A 27629-nucleotide genomic window follows, 5' to 3' on the forward strand; every position below is an offset into this window, starting at 1 on the left:
CAGAAACTTCCCTCTTACCTGTCCTTGACATGAAGGTGTCAAATAGAAGCCTTGTTCTTGCAGGAGGCCTGTTAATGGCTCTTATCATGTAGGGGCCATGTGCCAGGAATTGGGCTATGTCATTTTCCCCTCAACTTTATAATAATCCCATTTTACAGGTGAGTAGACTGAGATTCAGAGGGATTAAATAAATTGCCACCATGATAAAATTAGTCATTGATGAACAGGAATAAAGTATAGTAAATTTAATCCAAAGCTCTTCCCTCTGTACCTAACCCATGTCCAGTGTTCTAGAAGCTTATGTTAAGAATTTGGCCACGAGTGGAATTTAGTCAATACTCAGATGTGCATTCAAGACACTGAACCGCATCAGGCAGGACATTTCCAACTTTTTGGTCTTCCCTCCTTCTGATTCTATTAAGGAGAAAGTGTCTGTGTGATATTTATGATGCCTTTAAATATTTGCCTAAATTCACAGTAAAGAGGGTGAGCAGGCTCAGGGCTTCTCCAAGGCAGCTATATCCACATAGAATTTAATGATGTTGTTTCATTACTTCCTGTAACCTTCCTGGTACTCTAGTGGCTAGGACTATGTGCTCTCATCACTTCCTGTATTTTTGTGCAGCTACCTTCTACTTTTTAATGCACTTTAAGGGTAAGGTTACTTTTCAAGAAATACATTTGTAATTTGTATTTTATAAAGTAATCTGCATACTGGAAAATCATAAGTAAGTAATTACAAGGTGGTACACAGGAGTATAAAAATCCATGAAGGAGAAATGCAGGATTTTGAAAACATCTTGTTTTTGATTCTCCCTGGTTTCTATGGCACCTGGCAGTTTTCAAACCACCTTTCATGCATCATCACATGTGATTCTCACAACCACCCTGTGAGGCTAGTATGGATTATGACTTATTTTAAAGATGGAAAAAGTCGAGGTCAAAAGAGCAGAAGCTGCTCGCTGAGGTCACATAGATAAGTACATAGGGTAGCCAGAGCTCAAGTTAAAGGTTCTGGGCTCCAACATGCACAGAGCAACCCCAACCCTTGGTCAGCAAATGATCTCAAGGGCAGGAGTGGATGAAGGGATATTTCAAAGCAATGAGCCAAAACCAGAAATGTCATGGAAGATCTGCAAAGTTTAATGATTCTCTAGAACGGGCCTGAGTTTTCTCCATTTCCCAGTAGTTGAATGTATTCCACTTCATGAAGAAGCCCACAGTGGAGCTTCTTTAGAGAAATCTTATTTCCCCTCTCTAGTAAGTCACCTTCCAGAAGGTCAAGGATCTGAGTCTTTCATCAGAGGATCATCTCTTACCTTCTGGGTATGACCATGCAAGGGCTGACAGGAAGTAGTCAGGAACCACCCAACAAAGAAAACTCAGGTTCTTAAATAATAAGAAAAGCTTTTTTTTTTCTTCTTTTTTACAAGTCTACCATGAGTGGTGATTGAGATTCAGCCATCACATCCAGGTAACTGGACAGTTAGGGACACCACTGACATAGGGAGAACCAGAGGTTCTGCTGCCAAAGAGGACAAGTGGCCATCCCATGTGCTCAGGCACTGAGATTCCAGGTGCGAAAGATGCACCTGGAGAGAAAAATAAGAACTGCCTGGAAGAATTCAATCCATTTGGGTAAATCCCAAAAGCCTGTTGCTATAATCTTGGGGTGAGAGGGGAGCCACTAAAGACAGCAGAGAGGATGGGATGGCTAAGGGTGGCTACAACTGGGGAAACCAGAGGAAACCAGGGTGGCTTTTTTTCCCTCCTCCAATTTCCTCTGCAGACATCAGTCTCAGATGGAGGCTATCTAACATTTTTAGCTTTTGATGTGAAACACTGATACAGAGAGAAAATAAAAGTTGCTATCAAAGGAGCTGTTTAAACACATTTTAATTGAGAAGCTACTATGTGCAAGGCTTTACTCTAAAGAGCAATGAACTAGGCATAGCGGGGCCCTGCCCTCAAGGAACTTATAGTCAAGCAGGAAAGAGTAACATTAGAGAATTACAGACCTGAAGTAATCGTTATCATCATGATGGTACTGGAGACAAGTGCTAGGTCCCAGGTTTTTAAAGATGATATCATAGAGGTAACTGAAGGACAGTGAGGAATTTGTTAGGTGAAGGGAGAAAGAAGTGGTCCAAGCAGAGGAAAGTAGTGGGGGAGCTCAGTGTTCTACAGGAATTTGGCATCTTTCCTAGGGGTGGGCTATGGTAAAAGGAATAGGCTGAATTTACTCAAGAGATAATTTTCTGGAAAATAACTTGGCTTCTGCAATTCTCATTTTACATTTGAACTAAGTCCAGTGAGTTTAAAAAATGGGACATTGCAAGTGAATTATTTGCAAAGTGACTGACCGTCCACTAATGTCTTTCATAAAACTGGGCTTAGTGGGGGGGGCGGGGATAGCCTATAAGTTCTATAAAGGTCTTTCACTTCTAAGAACCTGTGATTTTCTTACATGCAGAATCCAACTGTGTATGGTGTGTACACATTATGCAGGGAGAACAATCAAAGGAAGGAACAAATATTTGAACTAAAAAGTGTATTTGGTGTTAGTTTTAAAAACATGTTGGCAAAAAAAGAGAGAAGTGGGAGTCATTGATACGTAGGTTGCTTGTTTTAAACCTGAAAACATCTTGCTAAATGCACAGCCCTGAAACACAAGTGTTATTTTACAGAATCTTTTACCATGGAGCCATTGATGTTGATTGAAGTGTGTGTGTGTGTGTGTGTGTGTGTGTGTGTGTGTGTGTGTGTATGCTTCCACTGCCAGTGAACCAGCAATTTAGGTCTGAGATTCCCAGCAGGAAGCATTTGTGTAAGCAAAAGCCCTCAGACTTTTAATAAACAGAGCTGAACATTTATATGGCATATTTTCTTTTAAGATATTAAGATTCAGACAGGAAAGATTTTAAAAAATCCTCCGACTTGGTTTTCTTAGTCTTCCCCCATTCCAAAATTAACTCCAATAAGAGTATGTTATCCTTGGAAAGATTAGTAATGCTGCAAATTTAGAATTCACACACACACACACACACACACACACACACACACCCAAATTACATTTTTACAGAATGACATTCTTAAGATGTTAAGATTTCAGGCTGCTAAAATCAGAAGTGTCTCATAAAACTGGGAGGTAAAATAAGTATAGCTAGCCCCAGGATTATAGTTTTATATTTGAGAAGATGTCTATGAAGAGGTGAAATCTAAGAACTATGAAACCAATTAGAATTTAATTTCCAGGGGTAACTAGAAGACAGGAGGCCTGCAGACCCCAACAGCTTGTTCTCATTTAGGAAGTGGGGGTGGGGTGAGGAAGGAAGGAAGGAATTCCATAGGGACTTTATTTTTTCCTATCTGGACTTCCCCTAGGGTACTAGGTAAATCTCTGAATAAGATTCCCAAGGGGTTTCCATAACTTTCAGAATAAGACTGAGAACTTTACTACATCTTCCAAAAAGCTGGCAGGGAAGGAAGGAAAGATAATCAAGGGAAAAGATTACACAGGAACGTCTACAAACATGCAGGAAATGCAAGGTCGACTTTTGCCTAAAGAAATTCCCATAGTCAATTACATTTCTTTAGTTCTAAAGGAGTTAGTCAATTAAAACCATGCCCTTCTGGAGTGGTCTGGAAAGATCCATTAACATGTTCAGAAGTGGGAGGTGGTAGGAGAACCACCATCCTCTCACTGATTAATTAAAGGCCAGCCCCTGGTGTGGGGAGACCGACTTTTCTAGAAACTTAGGAAACTGTCATACACAGGAGAATGATTTTGCCCCTTCTTGGCTGGTTTTGTCTGCCTTTGCACAATTCACTATTCTTATTAGCCTGGGTAGTGTCTGTAGCTTGTATAAAGGAAGCTAAGTGACAAAGGAAAATATGAGTTTGGTCTTCAAAGTCCTATTGCGTTGGTCCAGAGGGGTCTTAGACATAAGATTTGTGGACCTGCTTTGGATACGAGGATGTGTAAACTATGGCCTATCAGCAAGATGCTGGCAGCCAAAGAGGCTGGTTTCCTTTCTCCTGGGTCATCAACATTTGTACTCTGCCAGTAGAATGTTAAACAAAGAAGTCTGCATCCCGGCAGGGACTGCCAACTTCGCAGATATTTCCATGCGCCATCACACAGACCTGATCCCCCAATCCTGAATCACACCCTTTAGGTTTTGTAAGTTTTTTTGTTTTGTTTTGCCTTGTTCTATGTCAACTGTCTTATTAAAGTGGACCTCAAACTCGTCACCTTTGAAAGATACAAGAGATATTCAGGGACTGTTTCCAGGTTATGCCTTTTCTGGGCCTTTTGCCAATACAAAGTGGGAGAGGTAAACCAGCCATGCAAATTATTTCATAGAACTCTGTAGCTCTTCTGCCCTGATGTCCTGCATATCAGGACTTGCTCAGAGTTGAAAACCTCTTTCAATGGTTGTGTTTAATTAGGAAAGAGGAGGACAGGAAGGAGATCATGATATATTTTGCCCCAAACTTATCCTGTACTAAAGTTGAACCTGAACATATTATTATTTTTAATATTTTAAAAAATATTTAGTTGTAAATGAACACAATGCCTTTATTTTATTTATTTATTTTTATGTGGTGCTGAGGCTGGAACCCAGTGCCTCACATGTGCTAGGCAAGTGCTCTATCACTGACCCACTGCCCCTGCCCCTGAAAAAATTATCTTAAGAGACAAAAATGAAAGCCAGGTGCAGTGGTACGCTCCTATAATCCCAGTGGCTTGGGAAGCTGAGGCAGGAGGATCGCAACTCTGAGGTCAGCCTGGGCAACTTAGCCAGGACCCAAAGCAACTTTGTGAGGCCCTGTCACAAAATTAAAAAATAAAAAGGGCTGAGGATGTGGCTCAGTGGGTAAGTGCCTATGAGTTCAATCTCTGTTTTATTTATTTATTTATTTTGCAGTACCAGACAAAAATGAGTAAATGAATGAAAAACATAATATTTGAAAGGAAATATTTCTCAAAGAAAGAAAAATATTCTTTTGTTTGGCATTTGTTTAGAATTATGTTGGGGGACACTAGAAACTTCCCTATCATGAGACACATCCATCTGACTCTCAACTGCAACCAGTTCACAGGATGAATTTAACATACAGTCTACTAAAGAGAACAACTGGCCCTTTCCCCAGAAGTGCTGTCAATTGAGGCTCTGCCCCAGCTTGTCGCCCGCCATCTGTTGTCCTTATCTGTTGCTTTAAATAAAAATGATTGGGAGGAGGGGACAAGTTTCCGTCTGTAGAATTCTAAGTGCTATCTCAGTAGAGTCCATCTCAATTTGTTTAATCTGTGTGTTTTTATCCTCATTACACAATTCAGGAGACAAGAGTAGCTAAATTGAAGGGATTTATTCACATCCATTCTTGCACAGATGGAGAAATCAAAATGCCCAAATAGCTACCCCAGGGTGGAAACCATAGATTTGGATATACTCCCATACACATGAGCTCCCTAAAAAAAAAAAAAAAAAAAAAAAAAAAAAAAAAAAAAATCTGTTGCAGGCCCTCTAAGGAAGAAAAGGTCTTTGTAAGACTCAGTGTGGTTTCAGGAAATATTTTATCCAAAGCCATTTCCATGGTTGATTTCCATGTCATGTGAGAAATTCAGAAATGGTGAGAAAGCTCAAAGAAAGAGAAAGACAACAGCCACCTCTACATATCTCTTTACCTATTGCCATTCTGTTCTCAGCCAGCTGTCTTCAGGATCGAGACAGTGAAACATGGAACCCTTCAGGGTTTGGACCACACGTCCCACTCTCTAATCCCATTTTTAGTGGTAGTCAGCTTTTTAGCACTGTGACCAAAAGACCTGACAAGAGTAACTTTAGAGGAAGAAAAGTTTATTTTGTAGTACAGGGGTTCAGAGGTTCAGTCCATGGTTAGCAGACCCCTTAGCTCTAGGCCCAATATGAGGTAAAACATTATGGCAGAAGGGCTTGGGGGAGGACAGTTACTCAGGACAAGGGAACCAGAAAGCAGAGAGTCCACTCACCAAGGACAAAATATAAACCCCCTAGGCACACCCCCAGTGACCTACCTCCTCTAGTCACACCCTGACTGCCTACAGTTACTGTCCAGTTAATCCAAGTCAGTGGGTTAGTCCACATTGATTAGGTGACACCTTTCATAATCCAATCATTTCACTTTAAAAATTCTTGCATCTCCTTATACGTGAGCTTTTGAGGGACCCCTCATATCTAAATCGTAACATTTGGGAAAACAGGATTCTCTAAGTCATAAGCCAAAATCATAGCTTGGGGTCTTTCCAAAGCTGGAGAGGTGAGTGAGGAGGAGCCAGAGGATAAAGACAGAGCAACAGATCAGCTTTAGGAGTGGAGGGAGCAAGATCAGAGGCATTTATTTCATACTGCATTAGGAAAAATCATATATATACTATGGACTAGGATACAAAGTCACCCTAGTGTTTATGAGCAAAGTGATTAGAAAGGGTCTTTTGCTCACCTTCCTATACCATCCCTGGATTGTTCACCCTCTGACCTGCTTAAGGACCTGTCCCAGGGAGGAGGGATCAGAGGGTTTAACCACATATAAGAAGAGCAGCAAATGTAGAATTTAAATTCTGTACATTGTATTGTGAGTTGAGTAGTTTTTATTTCATTACTCTATTAAGATTTGGTGCCATTTGGACAACTCGTTTGCTTCAATTGTTGGGGAATTTCAAAAAGTGAAGTCCAGAGCTGGGACTGTAGCTCAGTGGCAGAGCGCTTGCCTGGCACATGGGAGACACTGGGTTTGATCCTCAGCACCGCATAAAAATAAACAAATAAAATAAAGGCATGCTGTCCATCTACAACTACAAAAAAGAATCCTGGGGTCTTAACAAAGGTTTGGACTTCACTTCTTTTAAAAAGAAAAAAAAAATTGTAGTTGTAGATGGACAGCATGCCTTTGTTTATTTTTATGTGGTGCTGAGGATCGAACCCAGTGCCTCCTATGTGCCAGTCAAGCGCTCTGCCACTGAGCTATAGCCCCAGCCCAAGACCTCAGCATTCTTAAGTGCAAAAGTGAGAAAAGGCTTCCAGACCAGACCACTGTTGGAAAAGATCATACTTCTTAAGAAAAAATAAATAAAAGTGGAAAAAAACCCCAATGATTTCCCATACACTTTGGAACCATCTGGGTCTTCCATGTTCCCAGGTTGGGCTTCTCCATCTGGGAAGATCGCTTGGCTACCTTTGGCCTGGAGTTAGGGAGGTGTGAGGACCACCCCTGGTCTCAGCCTGGGGACAGGGTCTTAGTACAAGCAAGAGGCCCAAGGGAATCAGCCAGACAGGGACATTTCAAGGAAGAGGAAGGGCTGTGGTTTCCTTCTGTCCCTGTTAGAACTACTGCATTTGGCCCTACAGTTTATAGCAGGTTTGTGCCAGTACAGATGTGACCCAAATGACAAGATGAACAAAGTCAGACTTACTGAGAAAACCTCTTCTTTTAGGGAATGACAATCCACGTGCTAAGAAGGGATTTTCAGACTTCTTGAAATATAACTGACAAATAAAATATGTATGTATTTAAGGTGTGCAGGTTGATGTTTTGATATCTGTATGCACTTTGAATAAATCAAACTAGGTTGCCTCTTATAGTGAGGATATCTAACATCTACACACTTGGAAAATGTCAATTATGCAATCCAGAACTAACTTAGCTACAGTCTCTGGCTCCCAGAACTTAACTGATTGTGCATGACCCTTTGACCAACATCTCCCCATTTTCCCCACCCCCACCCCCCTGGAAGCCAACATTCTATTCTGAGTTTCTATAAAGATGACTGTTTTAGATTTCATGTATGAATGAGGTCAGGCAGTATCTGACTTTCTATGCCTAGCTTATTTCACTTAACCTAATGTCCTCCAGGTTGATCCATGTGGTCACTCAATGGCATTACTATCTTCTTTTTTAAGTTGGAATAATATTCCATTGTGTGTGTGTGTGTGTGTGTGTGTGTGTGTGCGCGCGCGCACGTGCACACCCATTTTTCTTCCTCTCTTCATCTTTTGACAGACATTTAGATTGTTTCCATATCTTGGCAGTTGTGAATCAGGTTGCAATAAAAATGGGTGTGTGGATGTACAGATCTCTCTTCTTTAAAAAAAATTTCAATTCCTTTGGAGATAGATAAATATAGATATTCATCCAGAAGTGGGATTGCTTCATTGTGTCTTCTGTTTTTAATATTTTGAGGAACCTCATACTGTTTTCTATAATGGCTGTGCCAATTTATATTCCCACCCACAGTGTCTAAGGGTTCAGGAGAGTGAGTTATTGAGCTAATGCGCTGGGAGCCTTACAGTCCAGTTGGAGCAGCCAAGGGAACCCAGTGGTTCCCAAACTTATCTCACACTGGAATCTCCTGGAGAGCTTCCCAAAGTACTGATGCCTGTGATCAACCCTCAGAGATTGAGGCTAATTTGGCCTGGAGTTGAGCCTGGGTTTAGAGGTAACTGAAGTTCCCCCAAGGGATTCCAATGTGCAGAGAAATTTGAGGACCATGGGTGTAGCCCCCTTGTCCTGCACCAGAAGCACTGGCTTCCCCAGAGAGGTTGGCAGGACTATGAAATGTCAGGCTTATCTCAGACTTGTGGAATCAAAATGTGCATTGGAACTAGATCCCAGGTTGATCTTTTTGTTAATCAGAGAGTCTGACTGTGCTCCATACATACCCAGACCAGGCCACATCTCCTTAGTAAGGTACAGCCTCATGGCACCCTGTTTTTATCCTCCTGACACTGTCTGCCCTTGTAATTTTTGTAAGTTATTTGAGGAAAAAAGCCTGAGACCTCAACATATCTAGAAAAACAATTTCTTGACATGGCACTAAAGTGCATTTTGTTAAATTATATTAAAATGTAGATTTCTGAATTCAGATACCCTGTTCACACTCAACTCAAGTACTTTAGTTTGAACCCTGGGAACCTCAATGAATTAGGAAAAACAGCTCCGTACTGGTTCTTCCCAGGCTTTTCTGGTTTCAGTGCTAAGTTCTCCATGTGAGATGCTACACAGACTTAGCAAAACCAGGACAGTCAGGTACCCTCCAGGTGACTTGTGTGCAAGTTGGGGATACTAATAATAATAATATCATGTTCTCAAACTTCCGTTGCATATCAAAATCACCTGGAGGACTTGAACAGAGACAGCTGGGCTCCATTGCAGTGAATGATTTCCTAGGTCTAGGGTGACACCTAGGATTCTGCAATGCTCTCAGGCTCCCAGGAACTGCTGGTGTTGCTACAGCGGCTGCTGGGGGACCACACCTTGGGTTCCAAGGCTGCACACCCACCTCAAATGTAGCATGTACGTGAGCTTAGGCTTAGCAAGAAGCCTGGAAAACCACAAATCCTAGTTCAGTGGTGCCCCAGTATCTGCAGGGGAGTGTTCCAGGACCCACTAGACACCAAAATCTGCAGAGGCTCAAGTCCCTTTCATAAAATGGCTTAGTATTGGGGCTGGGGTTGTGGCTCAGTGGTAGAGCACTTGCCTAGCACGTGCAAGGCCCTGGGTTTGATCCCCAGCACCACATAAAAATAAATAAGTGAAATAAAGGTATTATGCCCAACTACAACTAAAAAGTAAATATTAAAAAATATGGTTTAGTGTTTGCACATGACCTTCGCAATTCTCCCATACACTTTAAATCATCTCTAGATGACTTACTGAACTTAATACAATGTAAATGCTACTTAATAAGTTGTTACACTGTATCATTTAAGGAATTTGACAAGAGGAAAAAAAGTCTGCCCATGTTCAGTACAGACAAAATTTTTCTTTTTTGTAATATTTTTGATCCAAGGTTGGTTGAATGTGTGGTTGTGGAAACTGCCGGGGTGGAGAGCTGATTGTACTTGTTTTACAGATGCTATTTCTTTTTATTATGGAAAAGATGGGACTTAAGTTGGTCCCTAAAGGATTATGGGATTGTGGCACTGTGAGGTTTACGCAAGCCAGAGCAAAAAGCTGGTGTTTTCCCTGAAGACTTTAAGAGACCCAGATGATTAGAGAGAGAATCCAGATAGAATCAGGAGATATCATGGAAATAGAAATAGATAAATTTGGACAGGTGAGGTGCACTCTATCAGGGGATCCTAATGACATTTAACCCCATGATCCTACCACTTGAAAAGTGATCCAGCCCAACTTCCAAATGAAATGGACACTAGTATCTTTAATATAGACAAACTATTAACAGTTAGGAATCAAACCAGAAATGATTTCTTTCTGGTTATTTTGGGTGTTGTTCTAATTTTTATAATTTCTAGGAAGGAACTTTCAACATGTAGTCCCCTAAGCCACTGTCCAAGGAACACTCCTAACTTTGCCCCTGTTCCTTGCATCCCCAGGACTCACCCATCTGATTTAAGTCCTCTGACATGATTCAGTTTGGTGACATCAGATGAACCCACATCCTATCTACATGAGTCCCTCAAAAAACTGTCAGAACATTTCTTTTTCTGCCTCTCAGGAGAAAGGACAGAGTAGGTGCTACATTTCAAGACCACTTTTTTGGGGGGAGGGGCGGGGCAGGGGGTTAAGCTACTAAGTATTGAACCCAGAGGCACTTAACCATGGAGCTATATTCCTAGTCCTTTTGATTTTTTTTTAAGTTTTTTTTTTTTTTTAACTCTGAGACAGGGTCTCGCTGATTTGCTTAGGGCCTTGCTAAGTTGCTGAGGCAGGCCTTGAACTAGTGATCCTCCTCCCTCAGCCTCCCCAGTCACTAGGATTAAAGGTGTACATCACCACACTCAAGAATTAATGGTTCCTTTTAAGCTCATCTCAGTCAACTACTGGGAGATGCTGGGGGGCCCCGTGTCTGCTCTCTGGCAAGAAACAGAGTCCACATCAGAGAAAGCCACTAACAGAGGGTCTTGCTTGGAATACTACTTCTGGCTGATTTTTTTTCCCTTCCTCAATAAATAAGATCATCATTTTTCTCTTCACTGAACACAGTTGGGCCTGACTCCTGGATAAATGGCATGCAATGAATAAATGACTATTTATTGTGTTAAACAGCCCCAAACTGGCTGCAAGTGTGGCTTGATGGCCCAAGCTATTTCTCCTTGTAAGGCCATTTATTTTTCTCTCCTACAGACTTCTATTGGCATGGAAGCTGACCCATTAGCAAGATGTATGCTAGGACCAACTCTCTGCTTCCTATACCCACATTTAGTTTAAGGATCTGGCCCAAATAGGCTGGATCTCCTGACTGTCACTTGCCTGACTCCATTGAGCTTTCTCGGTGTTTGGGGGATTTGTCATATTGATTTTATTCAGGTGGATGAGTAGTACATCACTACCGGGACAAAGGCTAGAGACAGCTTTGTTAATGAGGTAATTGCAAATTACAGAATGTGTGTAAGCCTTTTTTTTTTTTTTTTTTTTTTTTTTGCTTTTATAAAAATCTAGCCAGAGAGGCAAAACTTATATACAGGGGGAAAAATAGTAAAATATTGCTGGCAAAACTTATATACAGGGGGAAAGATAGTAAAATATTGTCTAACTGGAGTGTGCAGTTAGAAAACAACTTCCTCTGAAGTTCCTTAGAAAACTAAAGCTGAGGCTGGGATTGTGGCTCGGTGGTAGAACACTTACCCCAGCACATGTGAGGCACTGGGTTTGACCCTCAGCACCACATAAAAATAAATTAATAAAATAAAGGTATTGTGTCCATCCACAACTAAAAAAAATTATTTAAAAAATATAAAGCTGGGGTGGGGGGGATGCTTTGAGAACATCAAGTTCAAGGTCTCTCAAACCATTTTTCACAAGCAGTAACAACAGCAACAATAAACACCAAGTGCATAATAAGTGTGTGCTAAGTCCTTTCCTTCATGAAACCTTCAAAGGAAGGCTGGGTTCCTGTCACCTCCATGACACAGTGAGAACACAGAGAATCACCAAGTCTAGTCACTGGCTCAGCCAGAGCAGAAACCCTGAGCAGCCTGGTACCAGAGCCTGGGTCTTCCCACTTGAAACAGCTGCCTGCTCTCCACCTCTCTCCTTGCTTCTAGAAGCACAGGGTGGCACCCCAAAGGTTGGGAAGCCATTGCTCAGCTAGAGCTGCCACTTTTATTTGCTGGTGTAATCCTCCTTCCCATCTGCAACCAGGAACCACTTTGTAACATCTCACAAACTAAGCATCCTGCCAGGGAGAAAAAGAAACACTTTTACACTGTTGGTGGGATTGTAAATGAGTACAACTGCTATGGACCTCAGTATGGGGGTTCCTCAAAAGACTAGGCATGCATCCACCACAGGACCCAGCTCTACCACTCCTCAGTATTTATCCTGAAGAATTAAAGTCATCGGACAACAGTGGTGCACGCACACACCCATGTTTATAGCAGCACAGTTCACAACAGCCAAACTGGGGGACCAGCCTAGGTGTCCATCAATAAATGAATGGTTAAAGAAAATGTGATATAGATATACCACAGAGTTTTAGTCAGCCATAACGAAAAACAAAAGTATATCATTTGCAGGAAAATGGACTGAACTTGACAACACTATGTTAAGTGAAATAAGCCAAACTCAGAAGGTCAAGGGTCATGTTTTCTCTTGTATTCAGAAGCTAGAGAAGAAATAGGAAGAGGAAGGTGAGGGGAATCTCATGAAACTCAAAGGGAAATCAGTAGAGGAAAGGACCAAGGGGAGGGAAAAGGGGAAATACCGGGGAATGATGTTAGCCAAATTATATTGTGAGATTGTGTGCCTGTACGGCTATGTAACAACAAATCCCAACATGATGTACAACAGTCATGCTCCAATAAAAAAAATATGGAAAAAATCATAAAATTGCATACTAAAAATAATAGATAAGTCAATGGATCAGAGATGAGCATCCCTTCAGAATAGAATTAGGCAACTCCGAACCAGGCCAGTTTTCTCATTTTATGAAGTTCTAGTTTGGGCCAAGATGTGCCTTTGCCTTTAGCTGCAGAGCTAATAAATGCCAGTGTCGGCCCTGGAGGCTGGTGCCCTGCATCACGGGCTGAGGGCCTGCAGTACCACCCTCCTTGCCTCACTCTTGCTCAATCAAACCTTGAGGCAGCGGAGGGCAGCAATCCAGGCCAAGCATCATGACCCATCCCCTCCTAGGAGGACGACTCAGTGCCTCCTCTTGGAACAACAACTGTGCTCAGGCAAGCCAGGGGCTGGGCCGCACAAAATGCTTCCAGGTCTCTTCTGTTATGAAGCCCTATTTGTAAATGAGGTAATTCCCAAAGTAACTTTGGAATCTCTCAAGGATTAAGTGTAGAAAGATCTATGCATTTCAATGAGTAGAATTCAAGGTGCCAAGAAGAAGAGGTGGAAGCTCATAACACTAGATTCCAAAGGCTTTAGAAAACAAGACTCTTGTATTTTAATGGTGGATGGACACATGCCTTTATTTTATTTATTTATTTTTATATGGTACCTCACACATTCTAGGCAAGTGCTCTACCACTGGGCCACAACCCCAGCCCTTAGGGAGTAAAAGTCTGCCTATGAATGGAGGCTCCCCCACTTAGGGTAATGAGGAGTTAGTGGGTTGTTTTGCTTTTTTTTGTACTGGAGATGAAATCCAGGAGTACTCTACACTGAGCCACATCCACAGCCCCTTTTTATTTTTTATTTTGAGACAGGGCCTCACTATGTTGCTTCGGGCCTCACTAAATTGCTGAGGCTGGCCTCAAACTTGGGATCCTTCTGCCTCAGCCTCCGGAGTTGCTAGAATTACAGGTGTGCACCACTGTGCCCAGCTTTTTTAAGTTATTAATTCTCATGTTTAATGTGGATCTAATACTGAGACAAGCATGAACACACTCCACTCCAGATATGTGCAGTCTGGGTCTTGCTCCCTAAAGCCTGAATGTGCACAACAGAAGAGCGCAGCATGATAAATGGCACAATCAGCAGGTAGCCAGTAGGGGTGTCCAGCTTGGCATTATCATGGGGAGTCTTAGGGTGCAGAAAAGAAGTACTGTGAAGGGTAACAGTTCTTACATCTCTCTCTGGATTCTAGCACTAACCATGAGGAAGGCTTCATGAATTTCACAGCATGCCTTTTATCCCCTTTCAAAGCAAACCCAATAAAGTAGTGTTGCAAAGAGCATGATCAGATCGCCATACCCCTCCCACTGTACCTTTTTGCTACTGTTTGGCCCTTGCCTGTTTTCTGCCCTCTGCAGGCATCTTCTGGTCTCTTCTTCTGCCTGTTCATTTGCATAGACCAAATCCAAAGTCACGTCAAGAAGCCTCCCTGATCCTCCCTGTATGGATTTATTGACACCTTTCTCTGCACTTCTGAAGTCTATGTGCAAACTAATAGTGGTGACCATTTCTCGTGCCTAATATGATCTAGTATTTCATGTATATTATCTCTAAACCCATTGGATAGGTAAAGAAACTGAGGCTCAGTTTTTCCAACACCGTGCAACCAATAAGCTACATGCAACCCAAAAGCTAGATTTGCATTCTGGTATCTCAGTCTTTGAAGCCTGCAGCTTGCAAGAGGAGAAGCCTCCCTTCCTCCTCCTCAGGGCTTCCAAGGTGACAAGTATGTTTCCCTTTTCGCTTCCCCCTAGACTGTGAGTTGCTCTATGGCACCCCTGAAGCTTATGTTATATCTCCTGCACCTGATACACAGTAGATGCTCAATAAATGGCAGCAGCACATGCAGGTCTACCATTTTTAGCAAGCTTCTTTGTGAGGCTGCTTGTTTAAGACCCCATTCAGGTCCAAACCTAGCAGCAGCAGCAGGCAAACGCACTTTGATCAAACCTGTGGTGTGCATCGTTCTCCTTCCAAAGGAGATTTTTATGGTAAATGCTCGGGAGATTTTTCAGTGTGTTAACAAAATACTTAAGGTTTGCTCTAAGCCATAAACATCTGGCAGCATGTATACTTAAGCCTGTAGCTCTGGTTTAATCAATTTTATTGATAAATCAGAAGTAAATGGGGAAGAGGAGGCACTGAGTGGGAAGATGTCATTCTGGTGAAAAGTGGATCAAGGAGTGGGCGGGTGGGTGAGCAGCAGATGGTCACTCATGGCACAGCCTTTCCAGCCAGGCTTGGTGTTCGGGGACTGTCCTGGAGCCTGGGAATGAGCACCAGTTGCAATTTTCTTGGGAGGATCCTCACCCTTCACACTTGCCTGCCCTGTGGCCCTGTTCCCAGCTGGTCTTCCCTCTCCTTGGTAAACAGCTAGTGATGGCTTATTGATCTGGTGTCCTCTGAACCCCGTTCAGTCCTTTTGCTGGCATGCCAAGACTTTGAGAGGTCAAGCACCTCCAGTCCAAGATGTCTGGGAGGAAAACACCCTCTTTTCTCTCTCCTTTTCCAGATGTCCTTGGGCCAGCAGCAGGCGGCACGAAGCGTGACTTGTCTGAGATGTAAGGGGATGTGTTCAGGCTTCGAGCCACATTCATGGAGGTAACAGATTTTGTTGGGGGGACCCTGCCTGCCTTCACTTCTTGGCTGTCCTTTCTGGTGGTTCTCTGCTGGGACAGCCTAGGGTGCACTGCTTGTTGGGGAAAGATGGCTGGGGAGGGAAGGTTCTCCTGCCTGTCCCAATTCAGGAACAAGAAAAAAGCCTTGGGGAACAAAGATCTGAAGGGGGAGCTTAGTTTCAAGGGGTGAGGCCACCGAGCCCAGCCCAGCAAGGACTGATCTGGGAAGATGGGGCCAGGGGAGACTTAGAGGGTAGGGCTGCCTGCCCTGGGGCTTGATGGAGGGGATTAATCTCACTGACTCCACTACACCATCATTCTGGTTGGTAAGTTTGGGTCTATGAGTGGCCCCCGCAGGAAGTAAAAGCCATTCTGCCCACAGAACTTCAAAACCAGGACCTGGTATTCACATGTGTGCAGGAGGACCCACAGGATCCAGCTGGGTTTGCAGAGTTTTTTCTTTCTTTTCACCAAAGATTCTGACAACATGGGTGAGGTTGCCAGATTGCAGAAGGCCCCAGTGGTATTCATTTCAGTATCTATAGGGATGGAGTTGTGCAGGGCACAGCCTGTGTGACCACCTATAGCCCTGAGAGAGGGAGGCTAAGCTCTGTGAAAGACAGTAACAAGCAAGGAGTTTCTGTGATCAAAGCCATCGTGTCACCCTGGACACTGGGTGGAGGAATCAACATTTATAAGGTGTTTCCTGAAAGAGGCTTGTTGAAATGAGCTGAGTGAAATCTCCCCAGTTGAAATAACCCTGAGCGGCAGATGTTATTCTCTCCATTCAACAGATCAGGATCCTGTGGGTGGTGGATGGGGAGACAGGAACTAAATGGCAGGATTTGAATTCAGGTCTTCAATATGGTGGACTAGGAGCTTTCAAAGCAGGAGGCCATCTGTGGACTGCATTCCTGGAGAGCCCTCTAGGTCTTCTGATGGAAAAGGTCTTCAAGGTCATCTCATCCTGGCTCACATTCCTTGAAAAATTTCCTCCTACAACTAAAACATCCCAGGAGGGACAGAGCCTTGCATTTCCATTTTGGCCATTTGGGCTCTTCCTGATCTTGAAAAAAAATCAGCTTACATATCATCTCAATGCCACTGGTACCAAAGCTTCTTTCCTTAGGGTCTCGGACAAGGTTCAGTTCTTTTCAGCTCCGTGAAGAAGGCTAGGAAGTCTCTTTGTACAGTTCTTGGAATAGATGGAGAATGTTCCCCAAATTACAGCCAGCAAGTGAATTGAATCCTGCTTTCCCTCATCTCAGGGATTCGTCCTGAGCAGCCTGTTACCTATCATCTAAAAACAGTCTTTTAATGCATTTCATCAGCTCTTCCAATGGTTTATGCAAGAATAGTTCTTGACTCTGTTCCTCATGGCTGGAAGAAGTCTGTTGTGTAAATCTGTGGCCTCCTTACCCTGGAAACGATTCGGACATCAAGTGAATCTGTATTTGGAATATACAGATGGCATCTTGTGGGTCCTGAATATCAAGATGGTCTATTGGTTGCTACCACCGTGGTAGTAGGCACCTGAATTCCACCCTTATTGAAGTAGTGATATCGAACAACCTTAGTTGGGAGATGCTGTCAAACATTTTCATATTGTCAGTTGTTTGAAAGATATTTCAATAGCTCAGGTTCCAGCCAGCCTGGTTTAGAAGGGAAGCCTCTTGGCTGGTCACCATAGGATGGGATTCAATCCCAGGTTGTGGATGAAGATTGCAGATTTCAAACACTACCAAGGTTCTTTGGGGATGTGTCTGTGTCCCTTACAGTCTGAGTGGCTGCAAAGACCAAGGGTGGGGTGGGAGGAGAGTCTTCCTCATTGCTTGGTAAAGTGAAGAGCATGAAGAAAAGGAGAAATAAGGTGGACACAGTCTCAAAGAATGTCGCAGATTTGTTAACATTTTCCACTTGAAACGGTTTTGCATCCCCATTGTCTCCAATAGAGTCCTGGGATTCTATGTTAACCAAAACAGCAAAGGGCGGTTTCCTCTTCCAGTTTCATGGAGGGAAGATATGGGGAAGAGAAGAGGGTCACAGAGGACACAGAGGACTTGGTATCCAGGCTACTCCCATGTCCCTCCACCCTGGGCTTTCCTTTGCTTCCCTTTTTCCTCCTCCTCTCCCTCCCAATTCCGTTGCTTTCACTGTCACATGTAAAGCTCTAGTGCTAGCCATCACCTGCACTCTTAGAGAATTAGTCTCTGCCCAGCTCCTCCAAGGAGAGGGAAGAGTATAATATGGATCATGAATAAAATTTCCCTTCTGGGAATGGTGGCACACACCTATAATCCCAGTGACTCGGGAGGCTGAAGCAGGAGGATCCCAAGTTCAAGGCCAGCTTCAGCAACTTAGTGAGACCCTGTCTCGAAATAAAAAATAAAAAGGATTGGGGATGTGGCTCAATGGTAAAGTACCTCTGGCTTAAATCCTCACTACCAAAAAAACCAACCAAACAAAAAAAACCAACATTCCCTATTCTGTACAACAAGCAAACCCTTCTTAAGAGACCCAAAAGGAAAGACTTCTCTTGTTTATCCTGCAGCACCCTTAGGGTCATTTCCCTTTTGAACTGCTGGAAGGAAGCCTTGAAATTGATGGTTTTAGCATTTCTCACATTGCAGCCTGCTGAATGTGAACTTGGGCTGCAAGCTTCTCAAATAGCACCAAAATGCCACCCTGCATAGTGGTGTATTAAAGACAGGGAGCAGTAGCCTTTCACAAAGAAAGATGTTTAACCTACTCTAACCCACACTTCTACAAACTCATAACCACCTAGCACTGAGCCCTTATGTAGGTGCAACACAGTCACACCTTGGGGAGCTGGCTGGGGCCAGCAAAACTATCCCAGGTCTCATGCAACTCGGTCATAGCCCAACCCATCCGACTTTCAGTTTTTTCCATATGCTTTTCGCTTTCTTTCTTTCCTCAAGCTCCTTAAAGATTGCAATTAAATGAAGCCTTCCCAACCCTAGCCCTATTGCCAATTTAAGTCTGATAATTCCTTGTGGTTGGAGATCATGCTACATACTGTAGGAGGTTTTGCAGCATCTAGGGCTCCTGTCTGCTAGATGCCAATAGCACCCTTTGTTCCTCATTATGGCATGGGCTACGTGGGCTACATGGCCCCTGAGGAACAGAACTGATCTAGGTTGGGGAACTACTGATGTGGACCATCCATGCAAGCAAGCCTCCGTCAGCCCCACAATTGGTATTTGTGATATATGACCAAACATATTAATTTGCTGGGTATAAAAAAGGAGAGCCCCCTATCCTTGGTAAGCCTCAGGCTAGCATCATTCTGAATGGACAAAAGTTGAAGGCATTCCCTCTAAAATCTGGAACAAGACAGGGATGCCCTCTATCACCACTTCTATTCAATATAGTTCTCGAAACACTGGCCAGAGCAATTAGACGAAAGAAATTAAAGGCATAAAAATTGGAAAAGAAGAACTTAAATTACCACTATTTGCAGATGACATGATTCTATACCTAGAAGACCCAAAAGGGTCTACAAAGAAACTACTAGAACTAATAAATGAATTCAGCAAAGTGGCAGGATATAAAATCAACACGCATAAATCAAAGGCATTTCTGTATATCAGCGACAAAACTTCTGAAATGGAAATGAGGAAAAACACTCCATTCACAATATCCTCAAAAAAAAAATAAAATACTTGGGAATCAACCTAACAAAAGAGGTGAAAGTTTTATACAATGAAAACTACAGAACCCTAAAGAGAGAAGTAGAAGAAGATCTTAGAAGATGGAAAAATATACCTTGTTCATGGATAGGCAGAACTAACATCATCAAAATGGCGATATTACCAAAAGTTCTCTCTACGTTTAATGCAATGCCAATCAAAATCCCAACGGCATTTCTTGTAGAAATAGATAAAGCAATCATGAAATTCATATGGAAAAATAAAAGACCCAGAATAGCAAAAGCAATTCTAAGCAGGAAGTGTGAATCAGGCGGTATAGCGATACCAGATTTCAAACTATATTACAGAGCAATAGTGACAAAAACAGCATGGTACTGGTACCAAAACAGGCGGGTGGACCAATGGTATAGAATAGAGGACACAGAGACTAATCCACAAAGTTACAACTATCTTATATTTGATAAAGGGGCTAAAAGCATGCAATGGAGGAAGGATAGCATCTTCAACAAATGGTGTTGGGAAAACTGGAAATCCATATGCAACAAAATGAAACTGAATCCCTTTCTCTCGCCATGCACAAAAGTTAACTCAAAATGGATCAAGGAGCTTGATATCAAATCAGAGACTCTGCGTCTGATAGAAGAAAAAGTTGGCTCCGATCTACATATTGTAGGGTCGGGCTCCAAATTCCTTAACGGGACACCCATAGCACAAGAGTTAATAACAAGAATCAACAAATGGGACTTACTTAAACTAAAAAGTTTTTTCTCAGCAAGAGAAACAATAAGAGAGGTAAATAGGGAGCCTACATCCTGGGAACAAATTTTTACTCCTCACACTTCAGATAGAGCCCTAATATCCAGAGTATACAAAGAACTCAAAAAATTAGACAATAAGATAACAAATAACCCAATCAACAAATGGGCCAAGGACCTGAACAGACACTTCTCAGAGGAGGACATACAATTAATCAACAAGTACATGAAAAAATGCTCACCATCTCTAGCAGTCAGAGAAATGCAAATCAAAACCACCCTAAGATACCATCTCACTCCAGTAAGATTGGCAGCCACTATGAAGTCAAACAACAACAAGTGCTGGCGAGGATGTGGAGAAAAGGTACACTTGTACATTGTTGGTGGGACTGCAAATTGGTGCGGCCAATTTGGAAAGCAGTTTGGAGATTCCTGGGAAAGATGGGAATAGAACCACCATTTGACCCTGCTATTGCCCTTCTCGGACTATTCCCTGAAGACCTTAAAAGAGCATGCTACAGGGATACTGCCACATCGATGTTCATAGCAGCACAATTCACAATAGCTAGACTGTGGAACCAACCCAGATGCCCTTCAGTAGATGAATGGATAAAAAAAATGTGGCATCTATACACAATGGAGTACTATGCAGCAATAAAAAATGACAAAATCATAGAATTTGCAGGGAAATGGATGGCACTAGAGCAGATTATGCTTAGTGAAGCTAGCCAATCCCTAAAAACAAATACCAAATGTCTTCTTTGATATAATGAGAGCAACTATGAACAGAGCAGGGAGGAAGAGTAGGAAGAAAAGAGTAACATTAAACAGAGACATGAGATGGGAGGGAAAGGGAGAGAAAAGGGAAATTGCATGGAAATGAAGGGAGACCCTCATTGCTATACAAAATTACATATAAGAGGTTGTGAGGGGAATGGGAAAATAAACAAGGAGAAAAATGAATTACAGTAGATGGGGAAGAGAGAGAAGATGGGAGGGGAAGGGAGGGGGGATAGTAGGGGATAGGAAAGGTAGCAGAATACAACAATTACTAATAGGGCATTATGTAAAATTGTGGATGTGTAACTGACGTGATTCTGCAATCTGCATTTGGGGTAAAATTGGGGGTTCATAACCCACTTCAATCTAATGTATGAAATATGATATGTCAAGAGCTTTGTAATGTTGTGAACAACCAATAAAAAAAAACAGTGAAAAAAAAACAGTGAATTAAAAAAAAAAAAAAAAAAGGAGAGCCCCAGGGGCTGGTTTGCTGTGACCCAACTGCAGCAAAGCTCCCTTATTTAGTCCTTCATTGTCCCCACAGCTGGTCTTGACATTGCTTACTTTGCTTAACAAGCTCTTAAATCGAATGCTTTTTTTTTTTTTTAATCAGAACATTTGAGACACAGCACAGCACATTTATGGTGACAGGCCCATAAAATGGGAGCACCTTTGCCCTCACACTATGCAACTCTGGATTTCTCAACTTTAACACCATGACACAAAGCAGCCACTCTTTAATTGTCAGAAAGAAGCATCAGACTTTCAAGGCAATTTGAACCTTCCCCAAGATGTCTTTTCTTCTCCCAGACTCCTGCCAAAGTCTTCCCAGTGAACAGAACATCAGTCTCCCAACTGGAGGGAGTCTCTCAGCTCATCTCTCCCTTAGCCTCCTTTGCACATGTTGGTTGGTTGTTTTGATACTCAAGATTGAACCCAGGGGTGCTTTACCATCGGCTTACATCCCCAGCCCTTTTTATTTTTTATTGAGACGACGTCTTGCTAGGTTGCTAAGGGTTTCAGTAAATTCGAAGCTGAATCTAGCCTCCAACTTGAGGCTCTCCTACCTCAGCCTCCCAAGCCACTGGGATTACAGATATTAGCCACCGCACCTGGCTGTCATCACATTTCTTAAAGAAAATTTCCACTGGAGTCTCACTTTAGTGTGCGTGCTAAAGAGTTTGAAAGTTGCTGGAGGTCTGGGGCTCATGAATAATAGGAGACCATTTTCAAAACAAAAAAATTTTTTGTAGTTGTAGATGGATAGCATGCTTTATTTTATTTGTTTTCATTTTTTTTTAATGTGATGGTAAGGATACAACACAGTGCCTCACATGGGCTAGGCAAGCCACTGAGCTACAGTCCCAGCCTGAGAGACCAATTCTTCAGAGGAGGGGTTAATAAACTTTCTTATAAATGTTCAGATAGTAAATATTTTAGGCTTTGGGGGTCACGTAATCACTACTGTAACTACTCAAGTCTACCATTCCAACCCCAAATCAGCCTCAGTAACATGCAAGTGAATGATCACGACTGTATTCCAATAAAACTTTATTTATACAAAGCAAGTTGTGGGCCAGGTTCAGGTCCAGGAATGCAGAGACTTTAGCCTAACAGCATCTCAAATGAATGAATTAGCCTTTGCCATGGCAACCACCAGGAGGAAAATGGGCTACTCTTCTTACCAGCAAATTTGGACTGCAAAGCTTCACAACATTCACACCCCACGTTCCCACAGACTGACTGACAGAGGGGTGTTTCCCAAACACAAATCCAAATCCCAAAGGCCTTTCTGTCTCAGGTTATAGCTTCTCTGCTGCTAGCCTTTTCCAGGTACTACTGTTAAGCTTGGTGCTTGCTTTCAAAAGGGTAGTTGCTGTGCCAAGGGGAGACTCTGCTTCTCTTTCCCAGAGGTTGATGTCACTTGTCCCCACTCCCCAGGAAAATATGCAAGTCGTGCAAATGCAGTCAGGAGGACCACTGCCTAAGCTCCGACCTAGAAGATGACCGGAAAATTGGCCGCCTGCTGATGGACTCCAAGTACTCCACCCTCACTGCCCGGGTGAAAGGCGGGGATGGCATCCGGATTTACAAGAGGAACCGGATGATCATGACCAACCCCATCGCCACCGGGAAAGATCCCACTTTTGATACCATCACCTATGAGTGGGCTCCCCCTGGAGTCACCCAGAAACTGGTAAGACAGCTGTTTCCAATCAAATGGCTGTTTTCCTGCCCTTGTAAATAGGAGCTGTGTTGAGGGTTCCTGAATTTCAAAGATGAGGGGGCAAGAGGGCAAGGTTGCCAAATGGTAGGACCAGCTTTGGTTTCAACTCTGTTCCTACACCATGTCATGTTGAAGTCAAGGCTGTCTGGGCCTCAGTTTTCCTCATCAGTGTAATAGGTAGAGGCATCTGTATGAACTCTGAAGGGCCTTCCAGCTGTAACACAGGGGCACTCATTGTCCCATTAGGGGCTCTTTACTTCTGAACAGGAAATTTTAAAATTCTCTGAGTGCTTATCTCTATCTGTGAGGTGTTCACAGCATTGTGGCCTGAGATATGCCCTCCACATGCAAGAAGTAGTCATCAGGTGGGAGCTTAGGAAATGACTCTCCAGGGGACTCAACCCGTAGTCCCCTTCAAGAACCAGAGCACCCAAGTGGTGCTTCTCAAGTGTCCACATCCACATACATCATCTGGGGAGCTCATGAAAATACATCCAGTAGGTTTAGGTCCCCTCCTGAGATTCTGCAGTCCTGACAAACTCCCATGTGATGCTGAGGCTGCTGGTCCCCAGACCTCTCTGGGAACAGCAAGAGGCCAGATGATTTCTACAAAGGAATGAGATTCAAAAGTGTTCACTAGGCTGGGTGGGGTGGTGCATGGCTGTAACTCCAGTGGCTCAGGAAACTGAGGCAGGATTGCAAGTTCAAAGCCAGCCGCAGCAACTTAGTGAGACCCTGTCTCAAAATAAAAAAATAAAAAGGGCTGGGGATGTGGCTCAGTGGGTAAGTGCCCATGGGTTCAATTCTTGGTACTTAAAAAAAAAGACTCAATAATTTGAGAGATTTGAGTCTGGCATTTTCTTAAATCTTTCTGGGAGGAAAAGAAGAGGCTTTGAAGTCCTGCATGTTCTATCCCTGCCTGCTTCTTCCACGGCTCCTCCACAGTGACTTCCTCTCTCCAGTTCTAGAACTTATTTTTCTCACTTGTTTTTCCCTCTGCTTGAAAAGTCCTTTCCCTTCTCTTTGCATGGCCAAGTTCTTTCCAAGACAAGCAGGGGTCAAGCAGGCCTTCCCTAAATGCCCAATTTACAGTGGATGTGGCCCATTCTCAGGGCCTGCTTCCTTAGAAGCTTATATTATAAGCTGTAAAGATCTTGTGCATCCCTCAGTGCTTCATTTAGCCCCTATTCTCCACCCTGGAGTGAGGCAAAGTGCCTAAGGGCATGCATCCTGTCACACCAGGACATCCCCATAACTAATACAGTACAGGTGTATTAGCCAGCTTTCCATTGCTACAACAAAATACCTGAGATGATCACATTACAGAGAGAAAAGGTTAAATTTTGGCTCACAGTTTTGCAGATTTGAGTCCCTGATTGATTGACCTTGTTGATTTGGAGCCTGCAGATCATGGTGACAGTGTGGTAGTGCAAGATTACTCACCTCATGATCCAGAGAGAAAAAAGAGAGAGAGAGAAAGAGACCAGGATCCCATAGTCCCTTCCAAGGCATGTCCCCAGTTACCTAAAGACCTCCCAACAGGCTCCTCCTCTTAAAGGTCCATGAGTCCTGAGAGCATGATTCTGGGGATGAAGCCTTTAATATAGGTCTTTGGGTGACATTCAAGGTGTAAACCTCAGCAGCAGGGTACGTGATAGGTGTATTGTTGGAAGGTCACCCTCCAGCCAGCGATACTCCAAACCATTTCCCAAAGCCCCTTAAGATGGGTGCACAATGAAAACAGTACAGAAATTAAGAATAAATGGTGGAAAGCGTTGAAAGCATCTTGACATCCAAGTGATCACAGGAAAACTCATCTCGGTGACCCCCATGGGGCCTCATGCAGCATGAGCCACATTCTAATCACAAGCAGTGAGACCACACATCATTCTACAGTGAGCAGAAAAACCAAACACGCCATGATCCTTCACCGAAAGGAGTTTGAAAAGCACAGTTCTATCCCCCAGGGGAGGGTGGAGGAGTCTTCCTAGAGTGAAGAGAAGCTAAGTTGCTTTTTCTTTTTTCTTTTAATATTTTTTTAGTTGTAGATGGACACAATACCTTTATTTTGTTTATTTTTATGTGGTGCCGGGGACTAAACCCAGTGCCTCACACATGCTAGGCAAGCGCTCTACCGGTGGGCCACAACCCCAGCCCCTGCTGTTTTCTTTTTTAACTGCACTCTTTGAAAAGCATGAAGCACGATTTAAAAGAATACTTAAGCATTCATGAGCTCACTGTTCACCCCCCTGCAAGGTGGGAATTGTCCTACATGTGAGGAAGCAAAAAAAAATAAATCATTGGCCTTTCATGTCTGTGGGGCTTAGGCAGGGGCTGATCCCCAAACCTAGAGGGTGGCATTGGAGCAATAGCAGAAGCAGGCCAGGCCAGGTGGCTCGGAACATGGGCCCGCTCCCGGTCTAGGTGAGGTATCAAGTGGCTCTCCAACATGTCAGTGGAAACTAAGCAAGCAGCTCATAAAAGAGTGGCTGTAGGTGTCAGGAACTGGCTGGTGAAAACCCCGAATGCCTCGGCCCCAGTGTAATCAGGGCTAGGCGTGTTGAGGCGGTGATTAATGCCAGCTCGTAAAACCACACGGCTATAAAGAGCCCCTCTGTGTGCCGGGCCTCTGCTCTGCCGAGGCAAGGCACATGTCTGAAACTCGCCAATTCTCCCTTCCCGCTACCTCTTCCAACTTTTTTCCCCCCTAATTACCAAGTGATGGGGACAGATTATATTTTGGAAATGGAACAGAACCTTGCTGTCTGTCGGCCCTCCCAACCAGAAGGCAGGCCAGAGAAATCCATCAGCCTCAGAAGCTGGAAACAATAAGCCTAACTGCTCTTGTTTATTGAGGATTTACTTTGTGCCAGTTTCTATGCTAAGAGCCTTCTGCCTACCACCTCATCTAATTTCCCAGCTCTGGTAGAAGGTAATGCCATGACCCTCATCTATGAGGTGGTAACAGAGGCTCAGGAGATAACTAGTCAAATGCTCCGCCCATGATTTAAATGACACAGTCAGCCCTTGAGCTCCAGCCTCCCTGCCTCCCAAACTCAGTGCTTCCTCATCGGACCATGGGGAGAGCTCACAGGTGGGAGGTGAGGCAGGAAGGAACAAGTCCCTGGGTGAGCATTTTTAGGGAAGGTTTTCAAGATAAGAAAGGAATTTGAGAAGGTCTGACAAGCTCACAGGATTTGGGGAGAGGCAAGAGGGAGAAGATGAAGGTAGCCAGCCTCTACTGAACATTTTGCAAATGTACCTCATGACCAACCATCAATCCCCCTGTGCTGAGTACGATGCTATAGACCCATTTCACAGAGGAGCAACCAGAGGCTCGTGAAGAGCCTACATCAGGGTGGCACTGATTTCACACCTCTACTCCCATACCCGTGGTAGACATTCATGGCCACTGAGAGCACTGTCCCCAATGAGTCCTACCTAGCCTCGGGATCCTTCTTAACACCAGAGTTCCAGGTAGCCGGAATTGACTGCGGTTGACATGTGCCATGAAACCCAGTGACCGTCATTAGCTGACAACAGGAGAATCAGGCAGAGCACCCTGACTCGGGACTGATGTGACCTACTGCCCAAACTGAAATATAGGGCCCCTTGTCACTTTCCTCTTAGCACTGTGATATGTCCCCTTACACAGAGAGATTCTGGACACCTCTCCACCCTAATGTCCCAACCAGATTGCAGAGGACGAGATGCCACACGTCCCTGGGGAAAATTTAAACTTGAAGCAATCTTTCCAACTGGTCTGAGGAAACACTTCTTGCTAAAGACTTTGGGCCCATGAGGTTAGCTTCCTAGCAATCTGCTTACAGTGTCACAGCAGCACCAGGCAGCTACTGGGACCCAAAGCTCTGTCCCTAACATCCCCTTCCCAAGTCCATTCCAATCAATAATTGCCTGAAGGGATGTATGGAGGGAGACCCTGAGATCCTCAGCTTTGATCCCTTAGCAATGTCTGCATGGGTGTGAAAGGTACTGAGGACAGGAGTCTCAGACCAGCCAGGCAGGGCCAGTGGCAGTTAGATGTGTGACCTTGACAAGGCAAAGACAAGCAGCCAGCCCTCAGCTGGGGGTTTGAGCTGCACCAGGAACACTGGGCCCTGAGAAGGAAATCTCCCTTTCTTCAGGCCCCAGCCAGGAACCCATCTGCAGCTACAAAAACACCCAGGGCCACACGGAGCTGTGAATAGACACCGTGAGTGCAACGTTCAAGAAATGGTTTGGCTGTCTGGGCCACTGCTCCAGGCTTCCTGACAGTCTATTTATAAAGCTGAGCATGGTGGGGTGTGTATCCTTAAAGGTCAGGAAAACAGACACATTCAGGAAATTGACAATCCTGGCCCAGGTGGCATAGCAGAGAAGGGCATGAGACCCAAGCTGCTGATTTCAAGACTGTCTCTGTCACATATTAGCTGTGTGGCTTTGGGAAGGTTACATACCCTTTCTGAGCTCCAGTTTCCCAAGGAGTAGCAATAGCTCTTTCTCCAAGGTTGCCCTGAGAATTAAATGGGTAAACATATGTAAAGCACTTGGGAAGTGCCTGAAACAGATTATGATCTACCACTGGATCCTTCCCTGGGCTGTGGATTTGAGTCAGCAGTGTTGCTGTTCTTTGTTGTGATGGATCCAGAGAAAAGGCCACAAGCTTCTCACAGTGCTCAGAACCCTAATGATCAGGTAGTGTACCCTGAACTTGGCAGATAGG

At 43.7% G+C, this 27629-nt stretch overlaps 1 protein-coding gene across 1 annotated transcript in view; it reads left to right on the plus strand.

Moving 5' to 3' along the window:
* The window catches only part of LMCD1 (LIM and cysteine rich domains 1), a 62341-nt gene that overhangs the window by 12753 nt on the left and 21959 nt on the right, over positions 1–27629 (plus strand). The window contains exons 2-3 of the mRNA XM_081276155.1: positions 15365–15453; positions 22621–22876. Coding sequence (XP_081132281.1) covers positions 15365–15453; positions 22621–22876 — 345 coding nt within the window. The remainder of the gene's footprint in view (positions 1–15364; positions 15454–22620; positions 22877–27629) is intronic.

Source organism: Spermophilus citellus (genome assembly GCF_964194105.1).
Source record: "Spermophilus citellus genome assembly, chromosome: 19".
In the NCBI taxonomy this organism is placed as follows: domain Eukaryota; kingdom Metazoa; phylum Chordata; class Mammalia; order Rodentia; family Sciuridae; genus Spermophilus; species Spermophilus citellus.